Source organism: Pinus tabuliformis, chromosome 7 (assembly GCF_031772625.1).
Source record: "Pinus tabuliformis cultivar Carrire ecotype Pingquan chromosome 7, CPIR1, whole genome shotgun sequence".
Classification (NCBI taxonomy): Eukaryota; Viridiplantae; Streptophyta; class Pinopsida; order Pinales; family Pinaceae; genus Pinus; species Pinus tabuliformis.
The window spans coordinates 1764258337-1764272414 of NC_142293.1; the positions used below are offsets into that span (position 1 = coordinate 1764258337).

Here is a 14078-nt window from a genome sequence, read left to right on the forward strand (position 1 = left end):
ACTATGGTTCCACCGATCGATGTATCGCTAATCTGACTGTCCGCTCACCCATATATCATTGATCACTCCCTACCACCACCGATATATATACATATATGACCACTAGTTGCGATTGTCTCTGACCCTCCCATCTGATCTGGTTGGAGATCGGCGATCAGGGGTTTCATGGTCCAAACCTTAAATTTTCCCACATGCAACCTCCAATTGTGATTTTCCTTTAAGGCTTTAAGACCTATTTTTAAAGGAAATTCCTCATTTTCTTAAGGATAGAAGAACCGTTAGTGGATATCCAGACCATTAACGAGATATACACTTGGAACAATAGAAGGGGAGGAAAAAACCAAATTGCTTCCAGATTAGATAGATTTTTAGTGTCTGAAGCCATAATGAATAAAGATGTTTTTGTGGAGGCCAAGATCATTCCATCTCTGGGATCTGACCACTGGCGGATTCGATTAGAGATTGACATCAAAAAGATCCAGGGGAAAAGGCCTTTCCGATTTGAAGCCTTCTGGTTAAGGGACCCAGAGTTCATCAAGAAAGTTGAGAATTGGTGGAAACAAAGTACTAGTTAGGGCAGATGCAGAATGCAAACGTTCCAGTTAAAATTGAGAGAGCTGAAAGGCAAAATCAAGAAATGGAACAAGGAGGAATTTGGCAACATTTTGGAGGATAAACAGAATCTGGAAGGGGAAATGGCTGATCTCCAACAGAAGATAATTCTGGAAGGAAGAACAGAGGAAAGCATTCTCAAGGAAGGGGTAATCCTCGGCAGATTGGAAGAGAGGAGGAAGCAAGAGGAGATCCTCTGGCACCAAAAATCTAGGATAAAATGGCTAAGGGAGGGAGAACGAAACACTAAATTCTTTCACCAGGCCATGGTCAAGCACAGGCAGGGAAACAGAATCCTATCAATTAAGGACAGAAATGGGGAAAGAGTGGTTGAACAGAATGAAATTGAACAAGTTTTGACAGATCACCATAAGGAAATTTTAACTGAACCTCCAGTTGACAGGACGAGAGCCATACAAGAGATATGCTCTGCTATCCCTCGACTGGTCACTGAGGATCAAAATAAAGCGCTCATGAGGGCCGTGACCTTAGCGGAGCTGGAAGAAGTTGTGAAGGCAATGAAGAAAGGGACAGCCCCTGGACCGGACGGCTTCACTGTGGACTTTTACCAGGCTGGTTGGCACTTCTTGGGACAAGAAATTCTGGATCTTGTTGAGGAATCAAGAATAAATCAAAAGGTATGGCCAGCTCTTAACTCTACCTTTTATGCTCTTATTCCGAAGGGAGACAACCTGGAGGAGGCTAATGGCTTTAGACCTATAGCTCTTTGTAATGTCATTTACAAAATAATCACGTCCTTGATTGCTAAAAGATTAAAACCTCTCTTAGACAACTTAATCTCGGCTGAACAAATGGGTTTCGTTGAAGGTAGGCAGATCCTTGATGGTCTTGTTGTAACTCAGGAGGTGATCCATTCCTTGAAAGCTAAAAAACAAAGAGGTATGATGATAAAATTAGATTTATCCAAAGCATATGATAGACTAAATTGGAAATACATTGTTGCAGTCCTAGAAAGATTTGGTTTTCACCAAAGATGGATTGCTTGGATCTACAATCTGATATCCACTCCTCATTTCTCTATCCTGGTTAATGGAAGTCCTTCAAAAACCTTCAACGCCTCCAGAGGGATTCGTCAAGGTGATCCCTTGTCCCCTTTTTTATTTATCCTAGCTGCTGAAGGACTAGGGAGATTCATCAAACAAGAAAGAGCAGCAAATAGAATTAAAGGATTGCAAATTTGGGGAAATAACTTGCCCCTGACCCATCAACAATTTGTTGATGATATTATGCTGTTTGGGGAACCAATGGTAAGAGAAGTCCAAAATCTAAGGAGGATCCTTGATCTATTTTCAGCTGCCTCGGGGTTAGAAATCAACAAAGATAAATCCTGCATCTTCATCTTCAACACAATAGAACAGGTCAGATCCCATCTAATCAAAATTCTTGGATTCAAAAGAGGGGAATTACCCACCAAATACCTGGGCAATATCCTTGACTTCACTTCTAAAAAGTTGAAAAACTGGCAGGGAGTGCTGGACAAGCTTAATAACAAGATTGCCAATTGGACGTTCAGAGTTCTAAATATTGCAGGAAGAGTTATTCTTGCTAAGTCAGTGCTTCAGGCTATCCCTATCTATCCTTTATCGATTATGGCTGCCCCTGCTGTGGTTTGTGCAAAAATCAGAGAAATTATCCGAAAATTCATATGGAGTGGAGCTGATCAAAAGAAAAAATGGGCTTTGGTCTCATGGAATCAACTAACCGAAAGAAAAGAACAAGGAGGGTTGGGTTTAAGGGACCCGGAAATTCTAAACAAGGTCCTGGGAGCCAAGCTATGGTGGAGATGGCTTAGTGGAGGAAGTGATCTATGGAAAACTATTTGGAGGACCAAATATAGAATGCCCAACTCACCGGTTGATATCATAAGACTACAAGAAATTCCCCAAGGCTCCACTATTTGGGAATTAGCCTCTCAAAACAGAGATCTGATTGACAAGCACACTTTCTGGGAAATCAGAGGAGGGTCAGAGGCAAACTTCTGGGAAGATAGCTGGCAATAATGAGAAAGGCTGAACAGCAGTCAAATCCTTCTCCAAGTCCGTGATAAAATTGCAGGGAACAGACCGAAGGTAAAGGATTATTGGAAGGAAAATGATCTGTTGGAAGGTTGGAGGGTCTGGGAGGAACCGACAGAATGGGATCAGGGTCTTAATTCTGATCTCCAAGACGCATACCGGAAAGAAATGGGATCAAGGAAACTCAGAGTTCGCCATGGGCAAGATATCCTTTGGTGGGGGAGTTCAATGAAGGGGACTTTCTCTACCAAAGAGGCCTATTTTCTAATGGGGTCACAAAATGGAGGAGACAGGAATTGGGAATGGAAATCTATATGGGAAGCCAATTGGTGGCCTAAGGTGTCTATTTTTGTCTAGCTAGCCACAAAGAATAAAATTTTGACATGGGATTGTATCCGTAAGAAGGGTTTCAATGGCCCCTCACAATGCTATCTGTGCAACAATGACGAGGAGGATAGAGATCATCTGCTGGTTCGATGTCCATATGCTGAGAGACTATGGATATCAACTAAACGATTGTTCAATAAGCCAGGATTCAACACTAGAGAATTTAAAGATACAATTTTTCAGTGGAATAAGGAAACCTTCCATTGCCGGGTTGTCCAGAGGGCTTGGAACCTGATATCTACTTTCATTCTTTGGACGGTCTGGAAAGAACGGAATAGGAGGATATTCCAGAATGTGGCTAAAACTCCAGATGTAGTTTGGATGCAGGTGGTAGAGTATACGAGGGAGACCATCCTAGTTGATAAATGGGAAAGTGATGACTGGAAGACTACTCCAGAAGAACAAGAAATCCTGAACAAACTTAATTTAAAACTGGAGATGGTTCACTATAAATGTTCGGCCAGCAATGATATGAGAACTCAGAGTCCAGAGAAATTCTCGTACCCGAGGGACCAATTTATCAAGCTTAACTTTGACGGGGCATCGAAGGGCAACCCGGGAGAAGCTGGATTTGGGGGGATCTTTAGAGACAGTAATAATCAAGTTAGGTGGATCTATGCCGAATGGGGGGGACAAATGACCAATAATGAGGCTGAGTTTTGGGCCCTGCACCAAGGTTTATGAATTGCCATTAGGAATGGCTATACCAACCTAGAAATTACAGGGGATTCGCAGTTGGCTGTGGACATGTTGAGGAGACTCAACAATGGGCAAGGTTGGGAGAAAGTAACCAAAAGCTGGAGGACCGCAGGCATTGTTCAAGAAATAGCCAGCTTGATTAAACGTATAGACTATAGCATCATAAGCCATGTGCGTCGAAAAGGGAATCAGGCTGCAGACTGGTTGGCGAATTGGGGCTGCAATGGACGTGGTAGTTCAATTGACAGCCAGTGGAGAGCCATAGAAGGTAATCAGGAGTGGAAGGAGCTGGCAGACCTCATCAAGGTGGATCATGTTCAAGCCACGGAGGATAACGCGCGGTCCAGCGGGTCGGATTAATAGGGAGTTGTGGAGAGCCAGATGTAAGATTAGGATGCAATCGAGATTTGTCAAAAGCATCTTGCCAGACAGCAGGACGAAGGACTTAGATCGGGGCGACAGTACTACGGTGACAGGTGAAGCGGTTGGGAATAAGTTCACTCAACGCAAGGTTATAAATGCCCGAACTATGACTGGAGATGGAGGCGGCTCGTCAGGATTCACAGCAGAGGGAATGAGTAATGATAAGATGGCAGGGAGGAGTGGTTTACCGGAGAATGACCGGCGACATTCGATAACCGATATATTCTGCGTCCCCTCGGCAAAGAATACTCTATATAATCGAAGCGGGTTGATGGTGAAGGAATTGCGAGAGTTCATCATCCGGGCAAGAGGGGCGGGCTCCATTGAGAGGCATAAAACAACAGCGAACAGTCCTGGAGACCAGGGATTGAAGAGGGACGATCCCCTGGGAATTATGGAGACTAGGCAGAGGCAGCGACAGGCGATGGAACATCAGGGCGTAGGGGAGGAAACCAGTGATAGAAAGGGCAAGAACCTCATGCAGGAGGAGCCTTCCTTCTCTGTTTGGGAGGTACAGGATGACTCGGAGGAAGACATCGCCCCGGACACGGCTAAGGACAGCGGACATCAACACGAGCACCTGGTTGAGGAAGGAACCGAGCAGGTGATCGAGAACCCTGCGGGTGCTGAGGATATGATGATTCGGCGTTATGGTTTGAGGAAGCGCGGAACCGTTGCTGACAAAGGAGATGACCGGGCCAGCAAGAGAGCCCGTGGTCGAAAGGGGCATGGAAAGGAGGCTGGGGAAACTTCCAGGCGGGGGCCGGGAAGGAACAGGAAGCCGAAAGAGACTGCTACGGACCGTGTGCGCAAAGCCGAACAGGCTTTCCTTCGCCTTTCCAACCAGGCGGTTCGCAAGGTAATGCAGAGGCTTGAAGAGGAAGCCACCCAAGATCAGTCAGATGAGGAATTAGAAGACTGGACTTTCCTGCTGCACGACCCGGGCCAAACCAGAGGACGCATGTCCTTATATAAACAGTCCCTTCACCTCTACTGGGTGATGAAGGGAATCCTGGCCAAGGCGTTGCTGCAAGTGGTGAAGGAAATGGTGAATTTGGCTAAGGGAGGCCCTGACATCCGTCAAGAACTGAGTTTTCTACGAGTAGCCATGCTGAAACAGGATGAAGCCATGATGAGGATGGAGGAGAAACTGAACACCATCGAGCAAATGCTAACTCGGGACCAGCCGGAGCAAGCGGAAGAGGTGTTGCAGCAACCTACGGAAGACCATGAATAACTCAAGATATGTTTAGAACTTGCAAAAAATTTTGTGGTTATAGCTTTGTTTTTGTCAAAGATAGGAGAATGCATATCATACAAAGTAGTAGCTTTTGTAATAGTTTTAGTAAGTTTCAGGACTGCATAGTTTATTTAGCAAATTCCATCAGACTGTGGACATATTTGTTTTGGGATGCTATTAAGAATTACAGATGGAAATATGGCCCGGTTTCCCCTAGAGGGCGGGCAGATACTGTTTTATGAACTGATGTAATGTTCTTTTTGATCGAAGTAATAGAATGAGCACCATCTTAGCCTACAAAAAAAAAAAGGATAGAAGAACCGTTGTTTTTGCAATAACTTCATCATTTGAACTCGGATTGAAGTACTATCTGTGGCATTGGAATCAGGAAGATGAGACCTCCACTCTGATCCTGAGTTGACTTCCTTCTGATTACTCTGATTTTCTAAATTTTTCCATGCCATTGTATTTGAAGATCCACCTGGATCAGTTATATACCAAGTATGGCTACACATAAGCAAGGAAAAGTTGAAGGGAGAAGAAAAAAATTGAAACCAATTAGATATGCTCCATTCACCATCTTCGAAAAGATTAGGAAAAATTCTTATCGCCTTGATCTTCTAGCTTATTTGAAAGTGTATTTCGTAGTCGATGTAGATAAAGTGAAACTTTATGGATCTCCCATGATCATAGATCCAAAGTAAAGAGGTCAAGTTCCATCATTGGATGATTGTTCTCCAGATTTCTTGGAAAAGTTTCTCAAAGACATCATCCTAGATAAGAGGACTAGGACTTCATGATGGGGAGATGTGGAGTACCTTCGAGTGGTTTCAAAGGAATACATCCCAAGAAGGCATGATTTATTGAAAAGGAGAGAGTGAGGGATAAATTCCTTCACGTACCTATTGATTGATAAGGACCGTGGAGGGCTAAAAGCTTCTCAATGGGGTAGATTGATCACAAGGATCTAGAAAGGCTCAAAATTTGAAGTCCTCAAATCTAAAAAAAAAAATTTAGCAGCATGCCATATATCTTGTCAAGATGATTTCAATGATGTAAATGACACTTGAATAGAAGTCCATATGAAAAAATTATTCTCCTCTAAAGTTTAACACAAACAATAAAAAAAAATGTGCAGGTGGGTCATAAAGGGCAACATATGGCACTTTCACAAGATGCCAAATGGAAACCTTGTTAGCAGGTAAAATTAGCATATAATTGATGTGGTAGCACTTGTGTCAAGGAGTCAATGATGATGTGGCAGAGTGATTGGGGAGATTCATGAACAATAAGGGCCTACCACGTCACCCAATGAAATGGTGCCATGTGGAACCTCCATGTGGCATCTTCTTGGAAATCCAATTATGGAGGTCATGGTCCAATTCAAGTCCAGCATGTGGCAACACCCTGATTGGCCTTATTTCTTTTGGAATTTTTCGAAAGGGTAGTTGGGTCATACAACCACCAACAAATTATACATGCAAGCCAAATCACATGTAACCATAATCCAATGATACAAGTCAAACATTATATTAACCACCACATATATATAACCATACAAAAAAAGTGGGGGTTTTGCCAGTTTTACCCCAACACTTCCCAATTCCCAATGGAATATTATAAACATACCAACCGGGAGCACCAAGTGGCAGGATTTTGCATGTCTATGAGCCCAAAGTTTATAAACTACACCACAACATTTATATGGGAGATGAAGGTCCAACCATGGAGGTCTAAGTGGAACTCTACACAACAAACCTTGCCAACCTTTTTCAAGGAACATTCTTAGGGTGTATTCTAGAGAATATTTTGTAGGAGTATTCCTATAATATCTAGACTATTTGGCAAATTGAATATTCCGTAAGGGACCTAGATCCTAATTTACACAACTTGGTAAAGTTTATACTTATTTTTCATGAAATTTCACAAGGAATCCATTGGTGTAGTCAAAATTGAGATCCGAGAAACATAATTTCAGGTCATTCTTAGAATCAAAGTATTGCCTTGTATTTTTTCCATGTATTTTTTAATATTTTGTTGAGATACTATATAAGCTCCTCTAATTTTAATCTTGGCGTAGAGACATAGCTCACACATTGTCAGTGAACTCTATTAACAATCTTGGTGCATTATCTATATTGTCCTCATTTTGTGTTGCTTCTTCATAGATTTTTCATGTATGGTATTTTCATGCTCTTTAAGCAATTTTGTTGAACATAACTAAAGAAAAAATCTTGTATCACAATATAAACTAGAATAATAAATCTTACAAATACCCATTCTACTTATAGATAGATGACCACCTTGTTTACATCCTAACTATCTCATTTTATTAGAAAATGTAGTTAGAAATATGTCAAATAAAAAAAATTTGGGTGCATGTTCAACTATGTATTGAACTCACAAAATTATTATTATAACATAACAACCACTTACATAGAATCCCAATGATTTGTTTTAATAACGCACCCTTATTAGTATTTTATTATTGCTTTCTCTACAATTAACTCTTTAATCTTTGTTTAGTTATCTTAACATATCAACATATCTTAAATATTCACATTCCACGTGTTTAGTTCCGAAGGCTTAATAATCTCTCTCTCCCCCCCCCTCTCTCTCTCTCTGTGTGTCTATATCTATATCTATATATATATATATATATATATATATATATATATATATATATATATATATATATATATATATATATATATATATATAATAAGTTAAGAAATTCCCATTGTAGATCACCTGATACTGCAATATACTAAAGCAAAATACTTGATCTACTTCTACAAGCAAACTTGCAGAAGCTTAATTAATTTTGAGCAAGATCAATAGAAGACATATAACAGAGAATGAGAAATCAATCACACATGAACACAAAAGAATACTCTGGGGAAATCCTCAGCTAAAAACCTTAATCTCTGTATTATCATACAAGTGGAAATATGTCTGGATTACACAAAGCTTTAGCTCACAAGCTATCCAGCTCTCAGTACAATCCCTCAATACAACTCACATAATGAATAGACACAACATATTCTTTCCTCCAATCCTCCAAGCCTCCTATTTCCTTGTGCATTTTCTCCTGGGGTCCAATGCTGCCACTGATGTGAATTCCCACATTAGACACTCATCAAAACTCAGAAGTAACTACGCAATCTCCAAGGAATGAATTACTTCTGCATGCAAGAGATATCCTCAATGGAATATTCTTGCAACTAAGAGTACACTTTCCCATCATCTGATATCAACTAGGTCTTTGACTGAACTAACATGCATGAGTTATTTATGAGAGAATATTCAGTTATCTAAAGTGCAGTAGTTACATGCATGCATGCATTAACTAACTGAACTCACAATCTATTCCACAAACTGTTGGAACTAATCTAACTAGAATTAACTTAGTTATCTGAGCTAAATAATTACAACTCATAGTACAACTCATCCTGATCTAATTAATCAAGGGATAACTTCCTCAATCAAAGGGGAAACTGTTGCATGTCTTCAATAGACTTCACGTTTGATTCTATACAACTAATTAACTCAAGATGAATTAATTAATTGTTTTACAAATAGCTGCGAAGATCAAATTCGAATTTTAATTCTCAATTTTAGTTTAGGGACTAACTAAAATTGGAATGTATCCTGAAATGCTATTTATAGCAATGCTATTTTTATCACTTTTATTTTTAGCATTTCTCGTTGCTATTTTCAACACTCCCTCTCAACAAGAAAGGGATTATCAGTCACCCGAATCGTGTCTCTGTGGAACTCAAACTTGCATTTTGACAATGCCTTAGTCAAAATATATACATCTTGTTCCTCGGTAGAAACATACAACAATAACATGATCCTCTTCACCACACAGTCTCGAAGATGATGATACCAAATATCAATGTGCTTAGACCTGTCATGAAATAACGGATCCTTAGAGAGTTTGATACAACTTTGATTATTGTAGTACATCACAGTTGGATCCATCCTCTGACCAAACAATCCCACAAGAATCTTCTACATCCAAATGGCCTCGCATGTTGCCTGACTGGAGGCCATGTATTTAGCCTCTAGTGAGCTAAGTGAAACTGACCTCTATACCTCGCTGTACCGGGAAACTATAGCTGAACCGAGGTTGAAGAATCCTCTAGTAGTGCTCTTCTGGTCTGATGGACTACCTATCCAATCTGCATCTGTGAAGCCCTAAAGCTTCACTCCCTCTATCCGTCTGTACCATAATCCATATTCAGATGTGCCTCTCAGGTATCTCAGCACATGCTTCACTACCTTCCAAAAAAGCTTGGTAGGTTGAACCATAGCTTGACTCAGCTAGTTCACTGCAAAGCAAAAAGTTGGTCAAGTGTTCACTTGATACATCAATGAACCCACAAGCTATCGATAAACAGTAGTAGATACTACCTCACCTGAGGTAGCATCCTCCTTCCTCCAGTTATTAGGTAGAGGAGTTTGCATGGGCTTGCACTTCTCCATGTGGAATCGCCTAGGTATCTCATTGGCATACTTTCCTTGAGACACAAACACTTTCCCATCCTTTTGCCAAACTTCGATGCCTAGAAAGTAATGCATAAGACCCATGTCTTTCATCTTGAACTCTCTTGCAAGGTCCTCCTTGCAAGACTTGTTCAACTGATCATCACCTGTCAAAATGAGATCATCCAGATAAAGAACAATGATCAATGGCTTACCTTCTACCATGATGTGGTAAAGGTTTGCATCTACTTCACTCTTGGTGAAGCCAAAACCTGGTGAAATAGTTGACGATCCTAGTGTACCAAGCATGAGGTGCTTGCTTCAGCCCATACAAAGCCCTCTTGACAAAGGTCTCAAAACCTTTTGGCTGCTCAATGTACACCTCTTCCTCAATCTTCCCATTGAGGAACACAATCTTTACATCCACATGATGGATCTTCCAACCCATCTGGGTTGATAGTGCCAACATTGATCTAATAGATCAGTACCTTGCTACTGGAGAAAAAGTTTCATTGTAGTCGATCCCCTCGACCTGTGAGAAACCACTGGCAACAAACCTTGCCTTATGTTTCTCAACACTATCATCGGCTACCTACTTTACCTTGTAAAGCCATTGGGAACTCACCATTGAATTGTCCTAAGGTCTTGGGACAACACCCCAAACACAGTTCCGAACAATGAAGTCGTACTCCTCCACCATAACATCAACCCAGACTGGTTACTTCACTACTTCCTGAAATGAAGAAGGTTCGGTCTCTACACACTACCTAACTAGGGCCATGTAACTAGTGTATCACTCGGGTGACCTCCTCTGTCTGTGCTGAGAAGATGGTTGTACCACATTCTCTTATGCATCCATCATCAGCCTGTCAGCTTCCCTTAAGTGTTTCCTCCCATCTCTGTGTTATGTCACGAAATGGGTATGTAGTTATTATCAATATCATCATCCTTTTCCTTTATTCTTATCTTTTCTATATCTTAATGCATTAATATATTGAGGAATTATAGTAAGAAATGAAGGAATTATTTGCAGTTACAATTTAGCTAACTTTTACCCTTCTTTATGCAAGAAACAACAAAAGGGACAATTGTTGTTCCCTAATGAACAAACAACAAAAACCAACAAGCAAAGGAAGGAATGCAGCAAATGCGAACAAGGCTAAAGGCAAATAAGGAACATTAGCGCGAGAAAGGAAAGGATGTCTAAAGTTAGAAATTGGTTGTGAATCCCTCAGGATGAAGAGATCTTGAGGGATCATATTTACCATTTATCTTTTACCCTTTCTGATTATAAAAGGAGATGATTGTAAGAAGAAAGGGAGGAATCCCTGTTATTATTGGAATTGTATTTTTAATTATAGACTCTCACTATTGAGAGAACACGGTTATATTGTAATGTTACTTACATTTGATGATTAATACATAATTGAAGTTGTTGTTCCCCCACATAATTTGAAGTAGCTTTGCAGTGTTCGCTGGTGGCTAAGGGCCCAGCCTCTGGTGGATTTAATTGCTTTCTTGTGTTATATTATTATTCTTCTAAAGTTTGGTTGGTTTGATAATTTCCTATTTTTGTGAGTTTACTTTATTTGTTGTTCATTACTTTCTTGAACCGAAATAGTGTATGCTCTGTTTATAAGTTACAATGTTGTCAATTGATTCCAGTTATGTTTATTATACAGAATTATCTAGAGATTGAATCATATTGATGTAATCAACTGTAAAGAGTTTGATTATTGTTATTGGATTCTCAAATTGATATCGTTGCTATTTGGATTGTTTACTATAGATTGCGTTTGATTTTGATTAAATCAGTTAGGAAGAGATGAGTTATTGCTACTGTACTCTCAGCTGATGTCATTGCTAGTTGAATTGCTTGAGTAAGGATTGATTACAATTTCGGTAGAAGATCAAGTCTTGAAGTTTAGATGTTATATTTCCTTTGATGATTGCAATTGGAGTTTATTAGATGCATCCGCTTACCCTTGTATTTAAAGATCTATACTGAAATTTAGGAAACATTACTCTCTAAACTAATAGCAGCCACATACTGTGTACTCTTGAAATAAGAGGACTTGTCCGGGTTGATAATTAATGTGAGATATTTAGGAGTTTTAAAAGGAACCTTTTATGAGTCGACATTTTGGTTTTGTTGCCGGGGAGAGTGTATCCATTTAAAAAGAGTGATGTATATTTTATAATTGTAGTTGGGGAAGAATTGGGTATTGAAAACTAAAGGTAAGAACCTATGTAACGAACAAGTAAAGTGCTTGCTCCTCCACTCACTTTTCAACAAAATTACAGAAAACTGAAGTAGGTGTTTGATGCTTGTTTGTTGAGAGAGAACTGGGTATTAAAAACAGAAGGTAAGAACCTACGTTTGGAGCACGTAAAATGCCTACTCCCCTACCTACTTTCTACTAGATTTGTTAGGAACTTAGGGTAGAGATAAACATTTGAATTGTTTGCATGAATGACTAAGAAGAAAAAAGCCAAAAAAAATCCAATTCCACTACCCAAACTTGAGAAATCTAAGGGACTAGTGACCCTTGGACGATCAACTTTCATAGACGACATCTTAAAGAAAATTGAATCTTAGCCATTAGTAGGTCCCTGAAACGTTGCTTCCAGACAACCTATTGTCTCCCTTTGGGCCATGGGCTCACCATTTGTAGCCTACACTGAGGTCCACAGCAAAACGGTAGGAACTGAGCACAGTTTTCAAGAAATTGAAAATTCACACCCAATTTCCTCACAAGAAGGGAATTCTTGTAATATTCGTGAAGGAGGAGGAGAAACAGGGAAACAGAGGAACACAGTTCCCCTCAGGTAGTAATCGAGCAAGGGACACCCAGTATCCCAGAGCAAGGGAGTGCTATTAAGATCATTTCCAACCCTTCTAGACACCCTAGGAATAACTCTCTAGCTCCTGAGATCCTGGAAGGGTACTTGCATATATTTGATCAAATGGCCAACAATCCACAAGCACCCTAGACCTCTACGTTACAGTATCCCATCGTTGACACAGCTATCAATGCACCCATGAAAGCTATCCCTCTACAAAATATTCCCACCTTTCATGGACACACATCAGAGGATCTAGATGCAGTTTTATTTGAATTTGATGTATTATGTCAGGGTTATGATTATACCGCCGACCCCTAGAAAATAAAGTTGTTTCCATCTACGCTGAAAGGAGCAGCCCTGCATTTGTTTATGTGACTAGGTGGAGGAACCATAAATGATTGGGAGCAAATGAAAACCGCTTTTCTTAAAAAATATCAGGACTATTGCAGATCTATGGAACTGAAAGACGAAATATTCCAAATGGTAGCAAGACCTAGTGAAACGTTGGAAGAGTATGTTGAGCATTTTCATTATAACTTCCAAAGGTCTCCCTATGCAAATCTCCATTTTCCTGATAATGTCCTAAAAACTACACTGATTAAAGGGATGAAAGACCAATGGATAGAGACATTAAAGATTATGGGTAAAGGTGATATATATCAAGAAGACTATGCTGATATTATCAAATTGTGTATCAGGTGCTCAAGAGGTAGTACAAGATTGAAACCAGAAGAACATGAAGTGACCACCAGGGATAACAAAATCTCTGGCAGAAGCATCACTCATGCAGAAATTGAAAACCTATTGGAGGTTTTCAAAATAGATATTTTGGGGACTTTAACGACGCAATTAGACATGATGTAAGCCAAGCAGAAGCAGGCTGAAGTAGAACATAACCTAGTGATATTTTTCCCTAGATGCAAGAAGAAGCATTTTCATAAAGAATGCTCACTGGATATGGTACAAACTTGTGCCATATGTACTAAAGATCATGCCACAAAAAGCTTCCCATCTCTCCCAGGGTTAAAAGAAAATTTCAAGGAGGCAAAGGAAGAAGCAGAACTAGTCTACCTACTAAATTAGCATCGCCAATGGCAAGCACAACGAACAGGTACACCTACTGACCCATATTTTTTCTTTCAGACTTTGCAATATAATGCTCAACAATACAAATGAGCTACATTGCAAAACCAACCAATTTTTTCTAATTGGTCACAACAACCATTTTCTATGCCACCTTCGTCCAATCAATCAAATCAAAATAATAGTTCGCCAAATTCCTCTTACTTCCTACCATTTTGGTAGAGCAATACATATCCATCCCAATGGCCACCCTCCACTTC

At 40.0% G+C, this 14078-nt stretch overlaps 1 protein-coding gene across 1 annotated transcript; it reads left to right on the forward strand.

The window, feature by feature from the left end:
* The first annotated feature begins 587 nt into the window (after positions 1 to 587).
* On the forward strand, positions 588 to 4094 carry LOC149255407 (uncharacterized). The gene is made up of 7 exons (XM_089455029.1): positions 588 to 1440; positions 1579 to 1710; positions 1927 to 1991; positions 2100 to 2433; positions 2689 to 2837; positions 3054 to 3643; positions 3731 to 4094. Exons 1-7 carry the CDS (start codon positions 588 to 590, stop codon positions 4092 to 4094), a joined length of 2487 nt encoding a protein of 828 aa, XP_089311155.1.
* Positions 4095 to 14078: the final 9984 nt, after the last annotated feature.

Excerpts from the sequence above, each read along its gene's own strand:
- LOC149255407 (XM_089455029.1), top strand. The coding sequence starts at position 588 with ATGCAAACGTTCCAGTTAAAATTGAGAGAGCTGAAAGGCAAAATCAAG. Across the intron at positions 1,711-1,926 it reads CTCCAGAGGGATTCGTCAAG|CTGCCTCGGGGTTAGAAATC; the intron begins GTGATCCCTTGT and ends ATCTATTTTCAG. Across the intron at positions 3,644-3,730 it reads GACAGTAATAATCAAGTTAG|GAATGGCTATACCAACCTAG; the intron begins GTGGATCTATGC and ends AATTGCCATTAG.